Consider the following 24,120-nt stretch of genomic DNA (forward strand, 5'->3'; position numbering starts at 1 on the left):
TGTAAAAGAAATAAAGGCATTATGTTGCTGTAATATGTATTTCCCCCTATTTATACACAGTAATTTAAATAAGGTATAATAATTGAGCAATATAACATTCTCATTGTATTATACGGGGAACTAGGGCTGGGCAATATGGCGTTTTATTTAAAAATCTTGATATTTTTAGGCTATATCGCGATATACGATATATATTACGATATTTTGCCTTGGCCTTCAATGAACACTTGATGCATAAAATCACAGCAGTATGATGATTCTATGTGTCTCCATTAAAACATTCTTCTTCATACTGCATTCATATATACTACTTTTAAACTTTCATGCAGAGAGGGAAATCACAACTAAGTCACTTGACCAAAAGTGTATTTATTAAAGTTATTAAGTAATGGCACAAACATTCAAGTAATTTCCAAAACAGAAACTGCAAGATTGTCAGGGACATTTTAAGTGTTAAATAAAAATGAGCTGCATAATAGGAAATCAAATAGTATTCGTCCTTTACTATGTGGAAGGTTTCTACGGACGTTGTGAAATTCTCTTCATTCTTTAGCGAGTGACTTTTCAAATGATGCTACATACTAGCAGTAATGCTACTTTTTATAGCAACGTTTTTGCCCCTCACTTGACAAATTACGGTTGTCTGTTCGGCATATACCCACTTGAAGCCAAACCACCGCCAGACGAAAGACCACCTGCTGTTTTTATTTGGAATTAATTCTTCCTTCATTTGTTACCAGACCCGTTACCCAGTCTGGTACCTCTCTGCTGGGCGAGGGCGTATACGTATGTGACATATGACGTGACGTGTGTAAGAATGTGCGCCTGCTTGTCTGTGAGAAGGAGAGAAGAGAAGGAGTGGGAAGGGCCTGAAGTGTAATCCCCGCAGCTAAAAGCAACTGCGTGAGAATGTATACTCGAATATTACGATATAGTAATTTTCTATATCGTACAGAGACAAACGCGCGATATATCGTGTATATCGATACATCGCCCAGTCCTACGGAGAACTGTATTTAACCTTGTTGAAAATAAATAAGCTTTTAGATACTTAATTTTTTACATGCAATATATGAGCTATCCATGTCAACTTTTCATCTAGGATGACCCGTGACACATTGAAGTCCATCCACCTATCCATTTTCTACCACTTGTCCCTCTCGGGTTCGTGTTGTTTGTTATTGGTGCACACAATCTTGCTGTTTCCTTTAACCACTTTTGATTGGCCAGAGGGGGTCATGGTAGAATCGTCCATGTCGCGACCCGTGCCAAGTGATATTTGCTATTACTTGCGAATTCTACCAAACACTTTGAAGCCGAGCCGAAAGACAAGCGATGTCCAGAAGCTAAACGAATGCCAGTCACCCATTAATCCGGAGCATGACGAGTGGTCAACGCCCACCCCCAAAACCAGCATTGACCATTATCCATCCATCCATCCATCCATCTTTTTCCGCTTATCCGAGGTCGAGTCGCGGGGGCAGCAGCCTAAGCAGGGAAGCCCAGACTTTCCTCTCCCCAGCCACTTCGTCCAGCTCTTCCCAGGGGATCCCGAGACGTTCCCAGGTCAGCCAGGAAACATAGTCTTCCCAACGGGGCCTCCTACGGGTTGGACGTGCCCTAAACACCTCCCTAGGGAGGCGTTCCAGTGGCATCCTGACCAGATGCCCGAACCACCTCATATGGCTCCTCTCCATGTGGAGGAGCAGCGGCTTTAGTTTGAGCTCTTCCCGGATGGCAGAGCTTTTCACCGTACATCTAAGGGAGAGCCCTGCCACCCGGCGGAAGAAACTAATTTCGGCCGCTTGTACCTGTGATCTTATCCTTACGGTCATGACCTAAAGCTCATGACCATAGGTGAGGATGGGAACGTAGATCGTCCGGTAAATTGAGAGCTTTGCCTCCTGGCTCAGCTCCTTCTTCACCACAACGGATCGGTACAACGTCCGCATTACTGAAGACGCCGCACAGATCCGCCTATCGATATCACGATCCACACTTTCCTCACTCGTGAACAAGACTCCTAGGTACTTTAACTCCTCCACTTGGGGCAGGGTCTCCTCCCCAACCCAGAGATGGCACTCCACCCTTTTCCGGGCGAGAACCATGGACTCGGACTTGGAGGTGCTGATTGTGTTTCCGGTCGCTTCACACTCGGCTGCAAACCGATCCAGTGAGAGCTGAAGATCACTGCCAGATGAAGCCATCAGGACCACATCATCTGCAAAAAGCAGTGACCTAATCCTGCGGCCACCAAACCGGAACCCCTCAACGCCTTGACTGCGCTTAGAAATTTTGTCCATAAAAGTTATGATCAGAATCGTTGACAAAGGACAGCTTTGACGGAGTCCAACCCTCACTGGAAACGTGTCCGACTTACTGCCGGCGATACGGACCGAGCTCTGACACTGATCGTACAGGGAACGGACCGCCACAATAAGCCAGTCCGATACCCCATACTCTATGAGCACTCCCCACAGGACTTCCCGAGGGACACGGTCAAACGCCTTGTCCAAGTTCACAAAACACATGTAGACTGGTTGGGCAAACTCCCATGCACCCTCAAAAACCCTGCCGAGAGTATAGAGCTGGTCCACGGCCAGGACGAAATACACACTGTTCCTCCTGAATCCTAGGTTTGACTATCCGGCGTAGCCTCCTCTCCAGTACACCTGAATAAACATTACCGGGAAGGATAAGGAGTGTGATTCTACGATAGTTGGAACACACCCTCCGGTCCCCCTTCTTAAACAGAGGGACCACCACCCCGGTCTGCCAATCCAGAGGTACCTCCCCCGATGTCCATACGATGCTGCAGAGTCTTGTCAACCAAGACAGCTTCCAGAGCCATAAGGAACTCCGGGCGGATCTCATTCACCCCCGGGGCCTTGCCACCGAGGAGCTTTTTAACTACCTCAGCAACCTCAGCCCAAGAAATAGGAGCGCCCACCACAGATTCCCCAGGCACTGCTTCCTCATAGGAAGACGTGTTGGTGGGATTCAGGAGGTTTTCGAAGTATTCTTTCCACAACATCCGCAATTAAGGTCAGCAGAACACCACCCGCACCATACGCGGTGTTGACAGTGTACTACTTCCCCTTCCTGAGGCGGCGGACGGTGGTCCAGAATCGCTTCGTAGCCGTCCGGAAGTCCTTTTGCAAGACTTCCCCTAACTCCTCCCATGTCCTAGTTTTTGCCTCCGCGACCGCTGAAGCTGCACACCGCTTGGCCTGTCGGTACCTGTCCACTGCCCCCGGAGTCCTATGAGCCAAAAGAACCCGATAGGACTCCTGCTTCAGCTTGACGGCATCCCCCACCGCTGGTGTCCACCAACGGGTTCTAGGATTACCGCCCCGACAGGCACCAATTACCTTGCGGCCACTGCTCCAATCAGCCGCCTCGACAATAGAGGTGCGGAACATGGTCCACTCGGACTCAATGTCCAGCACCTCCCTCGTGACATGTTCAAAGTTCTTCCGGAGGTTGGAAATTAAACTTTCTCTGACAGGAGACTCTGCCAGACGTTCCCAGCAAACCTTCACAATGCGTTTGGGCCTGCCAGGTCTGTCCGGCATCCTCCCCCACCATCGCAGCCAACTCACAATCAGGGGGTGATTGGTAGAAAGCTCCGCCCCTCTCTTCACCCGAGTGTCCAAAACATGAGGCCGCAAATCTGATGACACAACTACAAAGTCGATCATGGAACCGCGGCCTAGGGTGTCCTGGTGACAAGTGCACATATGGACACCCTTATGTTTGAACATGGTGTTTGTTATTGACAAATTGTGACGAGCACATAAGTCCAATAACAAAACACCACTCGGGTTCAGATCCGAACAGCCATTCTTCCCAATCACGCCTCTCCAGGTTTCATTGTCGTTCCCAACATGAGCGTTGAAGTCCCCCAGCAGAACAAGGGAACCCCCCGAGGGAGCACTCTCCAGTACTCCGAGTGTAGCCAAAAAGGGTGGGCAACTCTGAACCAATGTTCCCTCTAAGGTGCGCGCCTGTGCAATTGCGCACTGCTCAAGCGTCCTCTGCCCACGGCGATTCTATGCCGCGCACAAAATCCAATAAAAAAAAAAGCAATTTTCAAAGTAACTGACTACAAGAGGCCACAGACACAACAGTTTTCGTTATCACTGTTTAATTACTGTAACATATGTCGAGACGCTTTAAGGAGGAGAATTCCATGGATCACTTTGAGCAAAACTCTTTATAAACACATGACCAAAAACATCGCCAAACAATTTCCATCTAGCAAAGCTGTTCATTTTCTGCCGTACAAAGCAGACCAAAACCAACTTTGTCATCCGTCATCAATGCAGCCGCTCGCTTTTTCTCACTTGCGCCAACACATGCACATATGGCACTGAGCCAGTAATGCGTTTACAACCACACAAAAAGTCGGACATTTCCAACACCGCACCTTATGTGTAATTCCAGGTCGTTACACTATGATTTACCAATTAAATGTGTGCTCATTCAATTGTCATTTATTATGAATATTAATTTATGAATATTAATCATGAAATGCTGTTATTATATTAAAGAAATACGAATAAAAATATAAATATTTTACAAACGGAAAGTTACAGGAATGTGCACATGATCCAGTGCTTACATCTCATTGTGCAACATGTGAATGTTTTAATGGGAACTAAATGCGATATCTGAAAGGGGTACACATGTTTTCCAAAGCAGGACCCCACCCAGACATACAATACTAGTATACAGCTCATGAAAAACAATATTTGTTGTTCTTGTCATTCTAAGTGGACAAAAACACTTACATTAGAAAATGATCACATGGAAGTGACTGCTGTCATTTGATTATAATAATAAGAAATGTAACTTGTTATTTAGTCAGGTTCGGGACAGATGTGCTGCAGGTGTGGCCACAGTGTGCACGTCTGCCGTCGCTCACATGTGCTCCACTGAATGCTCAAGGAGTTTTTGCGTTTGCTCTCACACATGAACAATTAGAGGGAACAATTCTCTGAACTGCTGTTTGGTACGTAAGCACAAACAACAGTCAGGACCCGTCCCCCCACCCGAAGGCGGAGGGAGGCTACCCTTTCGTCCACTGGGTTGAATTTCAACGTGCAAGCTTTGAGCCGGGGGCCAACGAGAATTGCTACCCCAGCCCGTCGCCAGAGTGGAAGAGGGTCCAGCTCCTCTCGAGAGAACTGGTTCCAGAGCCCTTGCTGTGCGTCGAAGTGAGTCCGACTACATCCAGCCGGAATTTCTCCACTTGGCGCACTAGCTCAGGCTCCTTCCCCCGCAGTGAGGTGAAGTTCCACGTCCCAAGAGCTAGCTTATGTAGCCGAGGATCGAACCGCCAAGTGCCCTGCCTTCGGCTGCCGCCCAGCTCACATTGCACCCGACCTCTATGGTCCCTGCTATGGGTAGTGAGCCCATTGGAGGGGGGACCTACATTGCCTCCTCGGGCCTGTTCCCCATGGCGCCCGCCATCTTGCCCCACCTCCGGGCCTGGCTCCAGAGGGGGGCCCCGGTGACCCGCGTCCGGGCGGGGGAAATCTGGGTCCTCGATATATCTTCTTCATAAAAGGGTTTTGACCATTATCTCTGAATATTGAAGGACTTTCTGCAACTAAGGAATAACATATTGCAAAACTCTGCAGAGAGCATCAGTGTGATATTATCTGCCTGCAAGAAACCTATCGTGAAAGGAATGACCACCCTCATGGAAAGACCACATGGGAAACACGGAAGCATCTTAATAGCGAAAAATGGGCTGATCATCGAATCAACATCAGAGAGCAATGAAAACAACTTCAAAGTCCTAACTGCTGAGCTCAGAAGAATTACCATCACCTCAGTTCACAAACCACCTATCACAGTCTTCATGATGCCAGGAATACTAACATCTGGAAAACCAAAGATTTTGACTAGAGACTTCAACAGCCACAGCACACAATGGGGATATGCTAATAACATAGCAGATGAAGATGCAGTGGAAGCATGGGCAGAAATAAACCAGCGAAATCGGATCCACGATGCCAAACAACCAAAGTCAATCAACAGCAGAATGCAACCCTGATATAGTGTTTGTCAGTCATAACATCAACAGAGTCAGCAAGAAGCTGGTATTGGAGCCCCGGCCAAAAACCCAACACCGTCCCATTGACATTACACTTAACGCTGCAATCACCCCAGCCACTGTCCCATTCCGGAGAAGATTCAACTTCGGGAAAGCGAACTGGCCTGGCTTCGAAGAAGACCTCGAAAGGAAGATTGCCCATCTCCCAGCGGACCCCAAAAGCTATGACAACTTCACTAAGCTCGTGCACCAGGCAGCCCGAAAGAATATCCAAAGAAGCTGCCACACTCAGTACATACCTGGACTTGATACCCATAGCAACAAACTATATGAGCAATACCAGCAGCTTTATGAATCTGACCCCTTTGCTGAAAGCACCACCAAAGTAGGTGAGAACCTCATGACTTTCCTATCAGAATGCCGCCAAAGGAAATTGCAAAACCTGATGGAGACAACTGATATGGCGAAAAACAGCAAAAAGGCATGCCGCCTAGGGCTGGGCGATATTGGCTTTTATTAGTATCGCGATATTTTTGTGCCATATTGCGATATATTGTATACTACGATATTTTGCCTTGGCCTTGAATGAACACTTGATACATATAATCACAGCAGTATGATGATTCTATGTGTCTACATTAAAACATTCTTCTTCATACTGCATTAATATATGCTAATTTTAAACTTTCATGCAGAGAAGGAAATCCCAACTTAGTCAATTGACCAAAACTATATTTATTAAATACTCTTGATTCTTTCACAGGTGACTTTTTAAATGAAAGAAAAAAATAATAGTGTTGCTAGCTTTTTGTAGTAACACTTCTGCTGGGTACTTTGCATTGATTGATTAATACTTTTATTAGTAGATTGCACAGTACAGTACATATTCCGTACAATTGGGTACTAAATGGTAACACCCGAATAAGTTTTTCAACGTGTTTATGTCGGGGTCCATGTTAATCAATTCATGGTACAAATATATACTATCAGCATAACACAGTCATCACAGAGGTTAATCATCATAGTATATACATTGAACAGCATATTGCTGTTGTCTGCTGAATATCTTCCCACTTGAAGCCAAACCACCACCAGATGATGGACCCCCTGCTATTTATGTTGGGCATGTATTGTTCTTCCTCCATTTGTGATCAGTTTCACACCATCTCTCTCTTGTATTGTCACAAGCTCCGCTCCGCTCGACCTGGCTCTGCTAACATTAGCCATGCTGCTACTTCTCTTGTCAGAGAGAGCATTTGACGCTACACTCGCGAGAGTAGGGGCCTTATGTAAGAAGGCGGGCTTGTTTTCCTTCTCTGTCAGAATGAGAGATGAAGAGGACTGAGAAACGCCTGTTGTGTGATGCCGGCAGCTAAATGCAACTCGACCTGCCTCAGGCGAGAGCGTGTGACACTACATGCGCGACAGTATGTGACGTATGTAAGAAGGTGGGCGCAGTGGGAGAGTGGACGTGCGCAACCCGAGGGTCACTGGTTCAAATCCCACCTAGAACCATCCTCGTCACGTCCGTTGTGTCCTGAGCAAGACACTTCACCCTTGCTCCTGATGGGTGCTGGTTGGCGCCTTGCATGGCAGCTCCCTCCATCAGTGTGTGAATGGGTAAATGTGGAAGTAGTGTCAAAGCGCTTTGAGTACCTAGAAGGTAGAAAAGCGCTATACAAGTACAACCCATTTATCATTTATTTATTTTACGTCTCTGTGAGAAGGACAGACGAGAAGGATTGAGAAACGCCAGTAATGTAATGCACGCAGCTTAAAGCAACGGTGTGAGAACATATAATCGAATATTACGATATAGTCATTTTCTATACCGCACAGAGACAAACCTGCGATATATCGTATATATCGATATATCGCCCAGCCCTAAGCCTGATTTAAAAAATCAGCAATGACCCGTCAACTCCAACACAGCAACAGTATACCACCACTGCCAACCAAGTTGCTCATCGGCTGCTGCTCAATGGAAAATCCAAAACCAATCAACCAAGACCAAAGGAAGACATACTTCAGCACTCGCAAACCACCGGACTGACTTAGCCGTTCTCCCATGAAGAGCTCAACACCAGCATCAATGCCCTAAAAACCGGTAAAGCCATCCACCAGGACCACATTTTCACTGAAGAGATTAAACACTTTGGACCTCTGACACGGAAATGGATCCTCGACCTGATGAACGACTGCCTGCTGACAAGAACCATCCCAAAGATCTGGAGAAAAAACAGAATCATAGCTCTTCTCAAACCAGGTAAAGAGCCATCCCATGCAAAAAGTTTCCGTCCAATTGCCCTGCTATGTCACCCATATAAAGTCTTTGAGCGCCTGATCCTCAACAGGCTGGCCCTATTTGCTGAACCTGCCATCATCCCCCAACAAGCTGGATTACGACCTGGCAAATCCACAACACGCCAACTTCTGAATCTCACCCAACATATTGAGGATGGGTTTCGGAATGGAACAGCTCCTGTCTTTGTCGGTTTGTCTGCCGCGTACGACACTGTGAACCACCGCCTCCTCATAAAAAAGACTCTGTAGATGACAAAAGATCTGGCACTCACAGACCTCATTGGAGTCCTCTTGAAAGACAGACGCTTTTATGTTACTTAAAACAACAAACAAAGTCGCTGGCGACGACAGAAGAACGGCCTACCTCAAGGTAATGTGCTGGCTCCACTTAAGGTATAACATCTATACCAATGACCAGCCAATAGACCAGAACACTGAACGATTAATCTACACTGACGACCTCTGTGTAACATCTCAAGAGAGTAAGTTTGAAGCGGTAGAAGCAAACCTCACCTCAGTCCTAGATGAGTTACTCCTCTCCTACAAGCATAACCATTTACATGCAAACCCTGTGAAGACCCAAGTTTACTCGTTCCATTTCAGGAACCGGGATGCGAACCGACCTGTTAAAATCAAATGGTCTGGAACACCACTTGAGAACTGTACCATCCCTGTCTACCTTGGCATAACCCTGGACCGCACCCTCTCCTTCAAGGAACACATAAAAAAAAAAAAAACTGAAAGTCATCTACTGAAACATCTTACAGACACTGACAAATTCCAAATGGGGAGCCACATCACACACACTAAGATGTATTGCTTTGACCCTGTGCTATTCCTCGGCGGAGTATGCATGTCCTGTCTGGGAGAGATAAACCCATGCCAAGAAACTCGACCCAGCACTCAACAACACCTGCCGCTTGATCACTGGTTGCTTGAAGCCTACCAACCTGAACAACCTACATCTCCTCCCTGGCATTGTCCCTGCAGACATGAGACGAGAAGTTGCCAGCTGAGTAGAGTTCACAAAAGCTACCAGTGATGAACACCACCACCTCTATGGACGTGAACCCTCAGCCCAACGTCTGAAGTCAATGAGAAGCTTCCTCAGCAATGTCCAGCCCCTACCAACATCTCGGGAAGAAACCAGACTCCGGCTATGGACACAAAGATGAGAGAAACATCCCCCTCCTATTGACATGGGAATCCCCCCTTCTGAAGACCTGCCCCGCCGGTCAGAAACACCATGGATCCAGTAGAACAGTGGCCCCCAACCTTTTTGTAGCTGCAGACCGGTCAACGCTAGAAAATTTGTCCCACGGACTGAGGGGGGGTTTAATTTTTTTTTTTTCATAAAGAAATACAATCATGTGTGCTTACGGACTGTATCCCTGCAGACTGTATTGATCTATATTGACATATAATGTATATATTGTGTTTTTTATGTTGATTTAATAATAAAAAACAAACAAACAAACATTATTTTTTATTTTATTTTTTATTCCTTGTGGACTGTGGCCCGGTGGTTGGGTACCACTGCAGTAGAAGACACTAAACCGCCTGAGAACTGGAACAGGGCAATCAAAAGCTGCTATGGCCAGATGGGGCGACAAAACCGGCCCAACCCCCTGTGAATGCGGAGAAGAGGACCACGCAATGCAGCACTGTCTTGTCTGTCCTCTGCTACCCAACCAGTGCAGCTTAAAAGAGCTCGCAGAGTTCAACGGCAATGCAAAAGACTGTGTAAAGAAATGGTGGAACTGTCATATAACCACATGCTTCACAGACATGGTAAGGAGAAGAATTGGCCAGTAGGCCAAGGAAATAAAAGCAAAATCCTCAGCCTCTTGCAGATAGATTATAGGTTTTATTCAGTCACATGACTGTTGAATATAAGTAAAGTAAAGTGGTGGTTTTTGATTGATTGAAACTTTTATTAGTAGATTGCACAGTTCAGTACATAATCCGTACAATTTACCGCTAAATGGTAACACCCTAATAAGTTTTTCAACTTGTTTAAGTCGGGGTCCATGTTAATCAATTCATGGTACAAATATATACTATCAGCATAATACAGTCATCACACAAGATAATCATTATAGTATATACAAACCCCGTTTCCATATGAGTTAGGAAATTCTGTTGGATGTAAATATAAACAGAATACAATGATTTGCAAATCATTTTCAACCCACATTCAGTTGAATATGCTACAAAGACCACATATTTGATGTTCAAACTGATAAAGATTTTGTTTTTGTGCAAATAATCATTAACTTTAGAATTTGATGCCAGCAACACGTGACAAAGAAGTTGGGAAAGATAGCAATAAATACTGATCAATTTGAGGAATGCTCATCAAACACTTATATGGAACATCCCACAGGTGTGCAGGCTATTTGGGTACAGGTGGGTGCCATGATTGGGTATAAAAACAGCTTCCATGAAATGCTAAGTAATTCACAAACAAGGATGGGGTGAGGGTCACCACGTTGTAAGCAAATCATCAAACTGTTTTAGAACAGCATTTCTCAACAAGCTATTGCAAGGAATTTATGGATTTTACCATATACGGTCAGTAATCATCAAAAAGTTCAGAGAATCTGGAGAAAACACTGCACATAAGCGATGATATTACAGACTTTTGATCCCGCAGGCGGTACTGCATCAAAAATCGACATCAGTGTGTAAAGGATATCACCACATGGGCTTAGGAACACTTCATAAAACCACTGTCAGTAACTACAGTTGGTTGCTACATCTGTAAGTGCAAGTTAAAACTCTACTATGCAAAGCCAAACCCATTTATCAACAATATCCTGAAACGCTGCCGACTTGGCTGGGCCCGAGCTCACCTAAGATGGACTAATGCAAAGTTGAAAGGTGTTCTGTGGTCTGACGAGTCCCCATTTCAAATTATATTTGGAAACAGAGGATGTGGTGTCCTCCAGAACATTGAGGAAAATAACCATTCAGATTGTTATAGGCGCAAACGTCTGTGATGGTATGGGGGTGTATTGGTGCCCAAGGTATGGGTAACTTAAACATCTGTGAACGCACCATTGATGCTGAAAGGTCCATACAGGTTTTGGAGCAACATATGTTGTCATCCAAGAAACGTTATCATGGACGCCCCTGCTTATTTCAGCAAGACAAGTGTTACAACAGCGTGGCTTCGTAAAAAAAGAGTGCGGTTACTTTCCTGGCCCGCCTGCGGTCCCCAGACCTGTTTCCCATCAAAAATGTGTGGCGCATTTTGAAGCGTAAAATACGACAACGGAACGACTGAAGCTCTACATAAAACAAGAATGGGAAAGAATTCCACTTTCAAAGCTTCAACAATTAGTTTCCTCAGTTCCCAAATGTTTATTAAGTATTGTTAAAAGAAAAGGTGATGTAACACAGTGGTGAACATGCCCTTTCCCAACTACTTTGGCGCATGTCGCAGCCATGAAATTCTAAGTTAATTATTATTTGCAAAAAAAAATAATGTTTATGAGTTTGCACATCAAATATCTTGTCTCTGTAGTACATTCTATTGAATATGGGTTGAAAATTATTTGCAAATCATTGTATTCTGTTTATATTTACATCTAACACAATTTCCCAACTTTTATGAAAACGGGGTTTGTACATTGAATTATTTACATTATTTACAATCCAGGGGGCTGCGATGAGGTGGCGACTTGTCCAGGGTGTACCCCGCCTTCCGCCCGATTGAAGCTGAGATAGGCGCCAGCGCCCCCCGCGACCCCACAAGGGAATAAGCGGTAGAAAATGGATGGACAATCCAGGGGGTGGGATGAGGAGCTTTGGTTGATATCAGTACCTCAGTCATCAACAATTGCATCAACAGAGAAATGGACATTGAAACACTGTAGGTCTTACTTTGTAGGATATGTACAGCGAGCAGGGAACATACTGAGTTCGGATAGCATAAGAACAAGTATACATTAGAAATACATTTGATTATTTACATTAGGTTATTTACAATCCGGCAGATGGGATGTGAATGGAGGAGGGTATTAGTAAAGGGTTGACGTTGCCTTGAAGGAGGATAGAGATGCACTTAGTTTTACACCTGTTGGGAGTGCATTCCACATTGATGTGGCATAGAAAAAGAATGAGTTAAGACCTTTGTTAGATTGGAATCTTGGTTTAATGTGGTTTGTGGAGCTCCCCCTGGCGTTGTGGTTATGGCGGTCATTTACGTTAAGGAAGTAGTTTGACATTTACTTCGGTATCAGGGAGGTGTAGCTGATTTTATAGACTTGGCTCAGTGCAAGTTGTTTTACTCTGTCCTCCACCCTGAGCCAGCCCACTTTGGAGAAATGGGTTCGTGTGAGGTGTGAATTGGGGTGGAGGTCTAAAAGTAACCGGACTAGCTTGTCCTGGGATGTTTGGAGTCTAGATTTGAGGGTTTTGGAGGTGCAGGGGATATCAGGAGGTGCAAGCGGAATCGAAAAAGGGTTGAATGAGAGTTCCCGCTAGAATCTTCAAGGTGCTTTTGTTGACCAGATAGGAGATTCTGTAGAGGAATCTCGTTTTTTGGTTGACCTTTTTGATGATCTTGGTTGCCATTTTATCACAGGAAAGATTGGGCTCTAGAATGGAACCTAGGTAGGTGATCTCATCTTTCCTGGTGATAACAATGTCACCCACTTTAATAGTGAAGTCACTGACTTTCTTAAGGATGATATGGGCCCCAAATAGGATGTATTCCATTTTACCCAAGTGTATGGATAGTAGCCATGTCCATCAAACCAACATGGCTACTGTGCAGCAAGCAGTATGCAAATTATCCGACTATGCAAGGGATCTAGATCTGACCGTCAAAAGCAGATACGAGTAAAAAAAAAAAAAAATCAAACTTTGCAACCGGGATTATTTGTCGTTCGCATTCTCAGACATGTCGAACTATCTAGTGCTCCAGACGTCATTCTACACATCAAAACGGATGAAAACCTGGAAAAGCATGGAGGACTTCCACTTTTTTGTGTACGGCTCATAGATAAATCATGCATTGTTTTTGTTCGGGTAAGGTTGCATTTCATTATTTAACTTTTCGTCTTGCGAGTACGTGTCCTTGTAAACAACTGCGTGCAGCACTCGATAGCATTGGGTCACTTTTTCATTTTCACATTATGTTAAGCACTCGTAAAGATAACTGGTGACACCACTGAAGATCTGGTTGGTTGTACAAGAAAACGGAGGAGTGATCACAGTTCAGTGTAACTGAGTCATATTTGTTTGTTACCTTGTTCTTGCACTCGACGTTAGGAGTGTATGTGGTTTAACGTTTTTTTATCAAAATGTAGCTATAGATCTCAATGTTTATTTGCTGAACGCTTCATTTATGATTGCAGCCTTTGGTAAAAGTTTTAAGCATCAGTGGAGTGGAAAACAAGTTGACTTTATATGATTAATTGTGTTTCATTGTGTCCAATAAACCAAGTCTAGTCAACTGGGGGCCCGCGGTCCACATCCGGCTTGCTTAAGTTTTTCGTTTGGCCCACCGACCATCACCCAAATAGGCTTGATGGAATCATTAAAACTTTGGTTGATCATGTAGGCAGTACTGCTGCCACCCCACAGGGGGCAACTGTGAAGCAGCAGTGGGTTAAGTAAAGAAGACTACTCATTCAACCCTGAGAAAAAAAAAAAAGACTTTTAATGACGACTAGACAACCAAGTATGAATTTTGTACCCCAAGTAAGTGCTTGAGTCGTTGTTTTCTGGTGGACCTTTTAAACGACGGATATGTTTTCTAGACAATCGGCAACAATGGTAGAAATCTCAGCATACAAACGTCATTACGAAACTTGGTCAAGCATTTTTAAGTAGATACAATGTGTACATAGACTAGACTTGCCCAAAAAGTTCCATTACTTCCACCAGGTGATGCAGACAAAGCCATGCAAGGCACCGCCACACATTTTTTTTAGTTTTGTATTTAAATTGCTGACTTTGTGATGTCTTTTGTATTTGTGGTCGTATTGTTTTTATGTCTTAGAGTCACGATCAAACCTTGTTTAATACATGTTTAACGGACTCCCTGCCGCCATCGTGTGGGTTGCATGGATCATCAACAGAGAACATCGCTTTGCACAGGTTTGACTCTTTACTTTTGCAAATAAAAGTCGCTCGCAGTCAGTCGGTCGCTCTTTCAGTGTCTCCTTCTCTGCTCGCGCCGGTCTCCTTTTGAGTCGCCCGTCTTCCTGTACTCGTCCGGTGTTCCGTCTGGCTCTCCGTGGTTCTCGCTCGTCTGTGCGCTCGTCTGATCTTCCATCTGGTTGTCTCCTACTTTTTCTGCCTAGATTGCTCCTCCTTCCCCCTTTTTATGCTGCAGCAGAAGATATAGCGATTGGGCGCAGGTGTATTGTGTCAGCACCTGACGCTGATGGCTGTAATGTCGCTCCAGGCGAGCCCCGCCTCTCCGCTCTGCTGCATGCTCCGCCTCCTGGCCGCCATCTTGGTCAGGACAATCATATTTCCTAGCCCGCTGTCGGCTCGTCGGCTCAGTCTCTTCACAACATGTCGTGCTACATTTGACTATTAGAGGGTGACGACGCTAATAGTGATAAGTCACATACAATGTTTGGTGTGTGAATGATTTGTAATTTCTATGTGTATAAACATTTGTAGTTTATTGTGTGAATATATTAACTCTAAATCTTTTTTATTTCTGTAAAATACACAATGGATATTATTTGTGTAAAATACACAATGGAGGATATATTTTTGTTATGTTTAATTTATGTTTAAATGTTCAGTCTTACAAACCTAAATGAAGAAGTGTAAAGAAATAAAACTAAGATAGGGAATTAATTTAAAATAAGGAACATCAACCCTCACCAAAAACTGGAGCTTCTGTTTTCTTCTTACTGTTAACTAGCTGTACACGCTGGAAATGAGTAGCGAGGGCAGAATAATGAATGTGTTTACTTTGCAATTAAGTAAACGCAGTCTCAAAGAAATATAACCTGCGGAGAAACATCGAAACATCCACAATTCGATGTCTGGCCCCTGAGCCTTTGGGCTCTCTATGTTGCGATCCGTGACTTGGATCTTCACATGTTTATTTTTCCATCTTTGTTTCATTCTCCGTCTGACCCGTTTATTTCCTGTTTTGTCCATCACTATGGTTACTCATTAGTTCACCTGCTACTCTCGGTCTGCAACCTGTTTCAGCTAATCACCCTCCTTTATAAGCCAGCCTCTTCTGTTTATTCTTTCTGGGACTCTAATTTGCTCACATGCAACAAGTAATGTCAGGTATTTTTTTTCGCTAGCTCATTAGCTAAGCCACCTTATTGTCATCTTTAGCTCACATGCTAATCATCTTTGTTTTTACTTTTTGTGCCATTGTGCCAAGTCTTAGTTCTTTATATTTCCTAGCTTACACGCTAGCGTCTTTTGTTTCCCTTTTTATTAGCTCCAGTGTTTTTGTTCAGAGCTCACTTTTTGTTAATAAAATTGTTAGATCCTACCTTTGTTGTGTTCTTCGTTTGACGCATCCTCGAGGGAATCGAACCCGGTACCACGATGCCGAACCGGCGTAACACTTTAAACTTCATTATGTAGTTGAATAGCCCTGCATTAATCAATATTCAATTGTATTTAGAATCCGTGTGTGAAAATACTGTTTAAACATCACAAAATGCCACAAATTCAGTCAACCATTTTGAATAGTCTGCTCTGAACGTCTTCACTAATTTCCGTAGATTGACTGCACTGGAATAACACTACCGCACTCTGACCATAGTATTTAGATCAATTATACTCGAAATAAGCACAAATTTAAGAGATATATGCTGTCTATCATTCACAATCCCTAAATAAGACATGAACACATATGTTTTTCTTTTTTTTTAATGTATTTTTTTCTGAGTCGTAAATAAATACATAAATAGTCTCTCATCTGCCAAAAAAAACCTCTAAATCTGTGGTTCTCAAATGGGGGTATTTATAGGTATGCCAACGGGTACGTGAGATTTTTTTTTAAATATTCTAAAAATAGCAACAATTCAAAAATCCTTTGTAAAATGTATTTATTGAATAATACTTCAACAAAAAATGTATGTAAGTTCATAAACTGTGAAAATAAATGCAACAATGCAATATTCAGTGTGGACTGACAGATTTTTTTGTGGACATGTTCCATAAATATTGATGTTACAGATTTAATTTTTTGTGAAGAAATGTTTAGGATTAAGTTCATGAATCCAGATGGATCTCTATTACAGTCCCTAAAGAGGGCACTTTAAGTTGATGATTACTTCTATGTGTAGAAATCTTTATTTATAATTGAACACTTGTTTATTTTTCAACAAGTTTTTAGTTATTTTTATATCTTTTTTTCCAAATAGTTCAAGAAAGACCACTACAAATGAGCAATATTTTGCAGTGTTATACAATTTAATAAATCAGAAACTAATGACATAGTGCTGTATTTTACTTCGTTATCTCTTTTTTTCAACCAAAAATGCTTTGCTCTGATTAGGGGGTACTTGAATTAAAAAAATGTTCACAGGGGGTACATCACTGAAAAAAGGTTGAGAACCACTGCTCTAAAAAAAAATTCCAAACCCGCCAACAATACTCTATATACATATCATGACCTGAATATTTCCCAAATTTTAGCAGACAAACTATTTTAGCAGACAAACTATTTTAGCGGCGCAATGATACACACAGCTCAGTAGCCTTTTGCTGCTTTAGTGTGAGTTTGCATCATCTCGCCATCTTGTCAAAAGTTATTCTAGATTATAAACAATGCCTTTCATCTGGATATTTGGAGGATTTAGCTATAAATCTAGAAGTTGTATATCTGTGACATTCAATTTATATCCGGAGATGGAGACAAACATACAACCGAAGACAGTGTCTGCAGGGAGACTTTTCCTTGCTATCCCTTGGTGTACATCATGATTAATTCTTCATGTAAATGGGAAAATATGGACATCCTATCAGTCGTCATCGAAGTAAGAGCAGACATTGTTCACCAAGCTATCGTTTTATTATGTTTGTAGTTTGTATTTCTTGTTTAGCACTTAGCAATACTGCTACATGATGTTTTGTGTTTCACTAAAGCTGGATTTGTTCAGCAGAACGTCTAAAACTTGTAGCTCATCCTTCTTTATATTCAGGATCTACAAAAGTTTCTGGGTCATATTGTTACCCAAAGTTATCTGAAGTCTGCATCATTTGCATTGTTTTTGGTGGGAAAAGGATCTGCGGTTCCTACCTCGATGTCACACGAGCACGTGGCTGGTTTCCTCATCCTATTTCAAAATGGCACGGGAATCTCTGTGAAATGTATATTATTTTGATCATAGCTATTTACTTCCGAACGTTCTAAGTCTTTCGGTATTATACATCAGCTATAGATGATAATAGCTTCAATATAGAGGCAACTTGTTTTTCCACTCTAGTGGTATTTCAACCTTTAGGTTTTGCTTTTTATTTAGACTCGCCCTGCAATGAGGAGGGGACTTGTCCAGGGTGTACACTGCCTTCTGCCTGATTGTAGCTGAGATAGGCACCAGCGCCCCCGTGACCCCCAAAAGGGAATAAGCGGTAGAAAATGGATGGATTTATTTAGACTCGCCTAGTTGCTTTACAAAACACTAATATCAAAAATGTGTTTTAACGAACCCGAAACAAGATCACATTTTAAATAACAAGATAAGACTTAAATGGGAAATCTATCCATCCATCCATTTTCTACCGGTTGTCGAAGGTCGCGGGGGTGCTGCAGCCTATCTCAACTGCATTCGGACGGAAGACGGGGTACACACTGGACAAAACAGACGGACAGACAACATTAACACTCACATTTAAATAGAAAATACTAAACGTTAATAGTATTTTAAACAAACCTTTAATGAAGTAAATACTGCACACTTGTGCATTCTTCGACTCCCTTCTAGTGGAGACCTATATCTGAGAGCCACTTTTTTTGTCGTCTTTTCACAAAATCTTGGCATCTTGTGCCCTTCTTGATCATCTATCGAAGAACTCTGAATAAATGTTTATCTTTTTTGCGATTTGAGAAGTTACATCAGCCTGAACAAATGCAAGCATTGGGTCTTTTTCTTTGAGAAAACAAAATGCTGCCCAGAACGCTTTGACAACAGACGCTCGCTTTACCCCCATTTCTTGGCTTGCATATTTCTTGAGCCGGACATGATGTCAGTTGAATACAACCTATTGCGGTAAATAATACTTAAATGCACCCCCCCGATCCCGAAAGGGACAAGTGGTAGAAATGGATGGATGGATGGATGTCTATTCATAATAATCCGATTAATCTACTAATTATTTAGATCAGGCGTGGGCAAAATACGGCACGCAAACCGAATATGGTCCTTTAAGCTTTACAATATGGCCCGCTGACTGTTTGCAAATTATTTTTTAAAAACCTTTAACATCAAAACTATGAATGTGCAGTGCCATTTGGGTGTCTGTCAGGGACAGACGGGAAAGCAGATTTGTCTGTGTCTTTACCCTTTGCGTTCATATTTTTCTGTGTTTGTTGCATTTTTGTTGCGTTTTGCTTGATTGTAAAAGAAAGGTGTCAATCGGGGATGTGGTCTGGGAAGTAAAAGATGAGTGACATTCGTATGTTCTTAATATTCAGTGTTCATAGGTAATATTGTATATCCCAATTTTTTTATCATCATGTACTTTGTGGATGTCGCATTCAGTAATATTACATAGTTTTTTGGTTTTAGGTTTGTCTGTTCTTTTTAGCATTCTATCAGACACTATTGAGTGTGTTTGTACTAGTGTACCTAAAAAAAGGGACCAAAGAAAAACAATGTCCATACTTATCTGATACCACAATAAGATACAAATTAAAACTGAATCCATGTACTTTTAAATTAACTGCTTTATTGAAGTGTTTCAAAAGGCCCTTATTCACCGCAGGATTTTTCAAAAACTTTCCAACTTACAGGTAAATAAAGTTCCTCCTGTATTTAAAAAAGAAACTACCCATGTTTAATTAAATTAGTTCTCCAGGAACCTTTCGGAGTTCCTCGTAGGTGGCACTTTTTGAAGTTACCCTTAAACTTTGTGGGGGCGAGCTGTACTGTCGAACGCTGATTAGTTGAACACCGTTGGAGGCATTCCTAAAACGTATTTTTCAAACACATGACCGCCATTGCGTAGACTTGTTCATTTCTTATTTCTCGTGTATTTCTATTACAATAAACTTAACAAGAGAAAGAAGAGCGAAAGGAGCTTTTGACTTGCAGCAACTTTTGTGAGGCATCTTTGTGCTGAAGAACACTGACCAAATGAACTATCTTGCAGTGTTTTCAGTCAGTTGTACTCTCTAAACTCTATCTATGCAGTTTAATGTTGTTTATTATTTTTACAAATTTAATTTTGATACGAGATGCTACGAGAATTGGATGGACTTGTATTAATTGTATTTATCGGACTTGAAGCAATGACCACTGCTGCTTACTACTCCGATTTTGTTGGATAAATGTGAAATAAAGGAGGCAGTACACGAATGTTACAACGGTAAATGACATAAAGTATTAACTATTTACTTCATCACACGTCGGTGACACTCCATTTGCCTCTCCCCGAACGAACATAATGCTAATGCTAACAAGCTAACGCTAAAGCCGATGTGTTTGTGAGATAAACACTGACATTTATTATGCATATATTGTTATTTACAGCTGAAAGGGATCACATGGAGCCGCCTGACCTGCATTAATTAATCATTAATTGAACATTGTGGACAAAAGCCTTACTTTTTAGGAACAATTTGGTAAACTTAATTTTTTCAAATCATCCATCCATCCATTTTCTACCGCTTATTCCCTTTCGGGGCCGCGGGGGGCGCTGGCGCCTATCTCAGCTACAATCGGGCGGAAGGCAGGGTACACCCTGGACAAGTCGCCACCTCATCGCAGGGCCAACACAGATAGACAGACAACATTCACACTCACATTCACACACTAGGGCCAATTTAGTGTTGCCAATCAACCTATCCCCAGGCGCATGTCTTTGGAAGTGGGAGGAAGCCGGAGTACCCGGAGGGAACCCACGCATTCACGGGGAGAACATGCAAACTCCACACAGAAAGATCCCGAGCCTGGATTTGAACCCAGGACTGCAGGAACTTCGTATTCTGAGGCAGACGCACTAACCCCTCTGCCACCGTGAAGCCCTTTTTCAAATCATATCGTTTTTATTATTTTTATTATTGCTTTGAATTTCATTTACTTACTTTTTAGTAATAGAACTCCGACCTAATATTTATTGTCTGTTTATTGACATGGTATCAGTGTAGAAATCTACTAAACCACACCTACATTAGTCACCAGCCTGATTTGTATAAACTACCCTGAACTGTGAAATGCGGTGGAAACACAAACCACACACCTATAGTTAAAAAAAAGAAAGTTTCCAGAAACCATAAGTTCTGGAAAATGGCCTATTGTTCAAGCTAAAACACGAATTATAGGAATTGTAGCAAAAATCATTCAATTCACTTGCATTAGTTTGCGCTACTTTGGTGCTAATATTTGGCTTCAAGCCAAGCAGCTGTGTGCGCGTCTACGTAACGATATGTGCACAACACGGGAGCTAGTTAACTACGTTACATTGAAAATTATTGTGTAGGTCTGTATTATTGTTATTTAAATGTTGACATAGTTTGAAGCGCAGTTGGTCAGTGTTTTAAAGCACTGCTTGCACCGTAACGCTTCTGTGTTTAAAATACCTCCATATTGCATTTCACGCACCCTCTTTATTAACCAGTATAATTGCCACTAACGTCACTGCAGCACGGCAGCACACGGATGAAAAAGAACAGACGGTATTTTGAACACATTTCATATTGTCATGAACTTGTATGTTACTATGTTATATATAGACTTGCAGTGTTTTTATTAAACGTTGCTGCGGGGTTTTGAAGGCTACAACAGTGACTCCCATTAGCTGCATCTTACAAGCATTTTTATCATCTTTAAAATACAAAAAAAATAAAAATACATGTGGTTTTGTCTCTTATAATGATTGTGAACGATAGGCAACATATTTTTAAAAAGTGCAGTTCCCCTTTAAGGTAAAAGAGTATGTGCGGTCAAAATAAATTGGGTCATTAATCTGCAACTATACAAGAGTAATGAGATCATCTGTTAACTCGTTAAATTTGACAGCTCTAACTATTACTAGAGTTGTCAAATCTGTGTCATTATACATCCCATTTTACCACAGATTATCTCTTATTGTTGCCATATATTTTGAGAAAAAATAACAACTACAGAACACAAAGTACTCAAAAAAAGAAAGAGAAGAATTTCAATGTATTACCAACCGACTAAGGCAGATAAATAGGAGTTTTTTGTTGCACGTGACATCCTGTCCTGTTAAAAAGACGCCGCACCGAATCAAACACTTGGTGGGCAAACAAGCTGCCAAGAACTCAGAGTGGACTCAGCTGGATTGCCTGTATGTATTGTTATAAAGTGTTGTTCAGACTAGCTGCGTACACATCTTTTCATTGTACAGTTCCCCTTGTGTGTGCAAATCAGGAAGTAGCATCAAAGCTTTTTATTTGGCGACACTGAAAAATCCAGTATAAATTTGAGTGAAACTAAAGAAAACAAACAAATCACACAGATAAATGACTGCATAGTAGTAAAATTCTTAAATAAAAGTGAAATACAAAGGTAAATCATTTGGAAGCTCCTGAAAGGAAATAAACATTTACAAACTTCACAACTTTACATAAGGTAGCACAACAGAAAATTAAGTATATATGCTTTTACTTTCACAAACAAATGATAACAGACAATGCTTTTGAAGGGGCAAAAACACAAAGCTTACAAGAAGTCGAAAAATGCCTCTTTCAGCAGACATCTGACTGAGAAACTGATTTCAACTTGGCTACCAGGCTCTTTGATGTCATATTCTAGGATGACCGCCTAGCTCTTTGATGTCACAGTGCATGTACAAAAAAGGCTAAACAAAATGTACCTTTAGAAAATAAAATGCAGAACAACAACCCCTAAACTGTTGCCATTTTAACAGGAGTTTAATTGGGAACTTTCTTTCTTTACAGGAGTAAAATTTCTCCCCTTGTCACCCCATAGAGTGAACATCAACGTGGTGATTTGTGAAATCCTCTGACATTGACAGAACGTATGCTGGTGCAGGACAATGTCTTATGTAACTAGGCAAAACATTCTAAAGTATGTCTTTGTCTTCTTGTGTCTTACAGACGTCAGTGAAGAACATCTTCCTGCTGAGCAGCAGGAGTGGACCTCCAACATGAAGCAGGAGGAACTACAGCCCCCTCCGATTAAAGAGGAAGAAGAGGAGCCACAGAACCCCTACTTTGAAGCGGTGGAGTCACAGTCCCCCTATATTAAAGAAGAAGAGGATGGACCATGGGCCCTCCAAATCAAAAAGGAAGAGGAGGAACACAACATCAGTCAGGAGGGAGAACTTATTGAAAGGTTGCGAGAGTTCCAGGTGATTGGTGACATTGTGAAGAGTGAGGGTGATGAGATCAAAGTTGAAAGTCAGAAGAGAGAGGTGGAGCCTCCAAGCAGCAGCTCAACTCGACACAAGACAACAGAAGCTAATGGAGACCACTGTGGAGGATCACAAGCAGATAACCTCTTTATTCCACTATCAGAGAGTGAGGACACTACATCACACTCTTCTGACACTGATGATGAAGACTATCAAACTAGTATGACATGTGACACTGACCACACACATTTTAAATGCTCTCATTGTGACAAAACTTTTAAATACCTTAGCCTACTGAAAACACACATGAGAATACACACTGGAGAGAAACCATACATGTGCTCAGTTTGTGGTAAAAGTTTTTCCCAGAGGGTAAGTTTGACCAAACACATGAAAATACACACTGGTGAGAAACCTTTCATGTGCACTGTTTGTGGTAGAAGTTTCACTCTGAAAGGGAATCTAAAAACACACAGTAAAATACACACCGGAGATAAACGTTTTACCTGTTCAGTTTGTGGTAAAAGTTTCACTCAGAGTGGAACTTTGACAAAACACATGAAAGTACACACCGGAGAGAAACCTTTTTCATGTTCAAGCTGCAATGAAAGCTTTTGTGACAGAACGAATCTTGGAAGGCACATGAGAATACACACTGGTGAAAGACCATTCATATGCACTGTGTGTGGTAAAGGTTTCACTCATCAAGGAAATTTGACACAACACACAAGAATCCACACTCGAGAGAAACTTTTTACCTGTTCAGTGTGGTATAGGTTTTGTACAACAATCCCATCTGAAAAAACACATGACAATACACACTGGAGAAAAACCATTCATATGCTCAGTTTGCGGTAGAAGTTTTGCTCAGAAAGGATCTTTAACAAAACACATGAGAATACACACTGAAGAGAAACCTTTTTCATGTTCCAGTTGCAACAAAAGCTTTTCTGACAGATCAAGTTTTGTAAGACACACAATAATACACACTGGCGAGAAACCCTTCATGTGCTCTGTTTGTGGCAAAAGATTCTATTACAAAGGAAATTTGACTACACATTTTAAAATACACACTATAGAGAAACGGTGTGTAAAACCTTTTTCCTGTTCAAGCTGTAACAAAAGCTTCAATAAACAAAGAAATCTTGTAAAACACGAGAGAATACACACTGGTGAGAAACGTATTTTCTGTTCAATCTGCCAAAAAAGCTTTTGTGACAAAAAAAGCCTTGCGACTCACATGA

The 24,120-nt window shown here is 42.1% G+C and overlaps 1 protein-coding gene across 1 annotated transcript in view; it reads left to right on the forward strand.

The window, feature by feature from the left end:
• The window catches only part of LOC133564386 (gastrula zinc finger protein XlCGF57.1-like), a 42,260-nt gene extending 18,377 nt beyond the window's left edge, over positions 1 to 23,883 (forward strand). The window contains exon 4 of the mRNA XM_061918646.1: positions 22,620 to 23,883. Within this exon, the coding sequence (XP_061774630.1) occupies positions 22,620 to 23,734 (1,115 nt within the window). The 3' untranslated portion in view covers positions 23,735 to 23,883. The remainder of the gene's footprint in view (positions 1 to 22,619) is intronic.
• Positions 23,884 to 24,120: the final 237 nt, after the last annotated feature.

This window comes from Nerophis ophidion, linkage group LG13 (assembly GCF_033978795.1).
Source record: "Nerophis ophidion isolate RoL-2023_Sa linkage group LG13, RoL_Noph_v1.0, whole genome shotgun sequence".
In the NCBI taxonomy this organism is placed as follows: domain Eukaryota; kingdom Metazoa; phylum Chordata; class Actinopteri; order Syngnathiformes; family Syngnathidae; genus Nerophis; species Nerophis ophidion.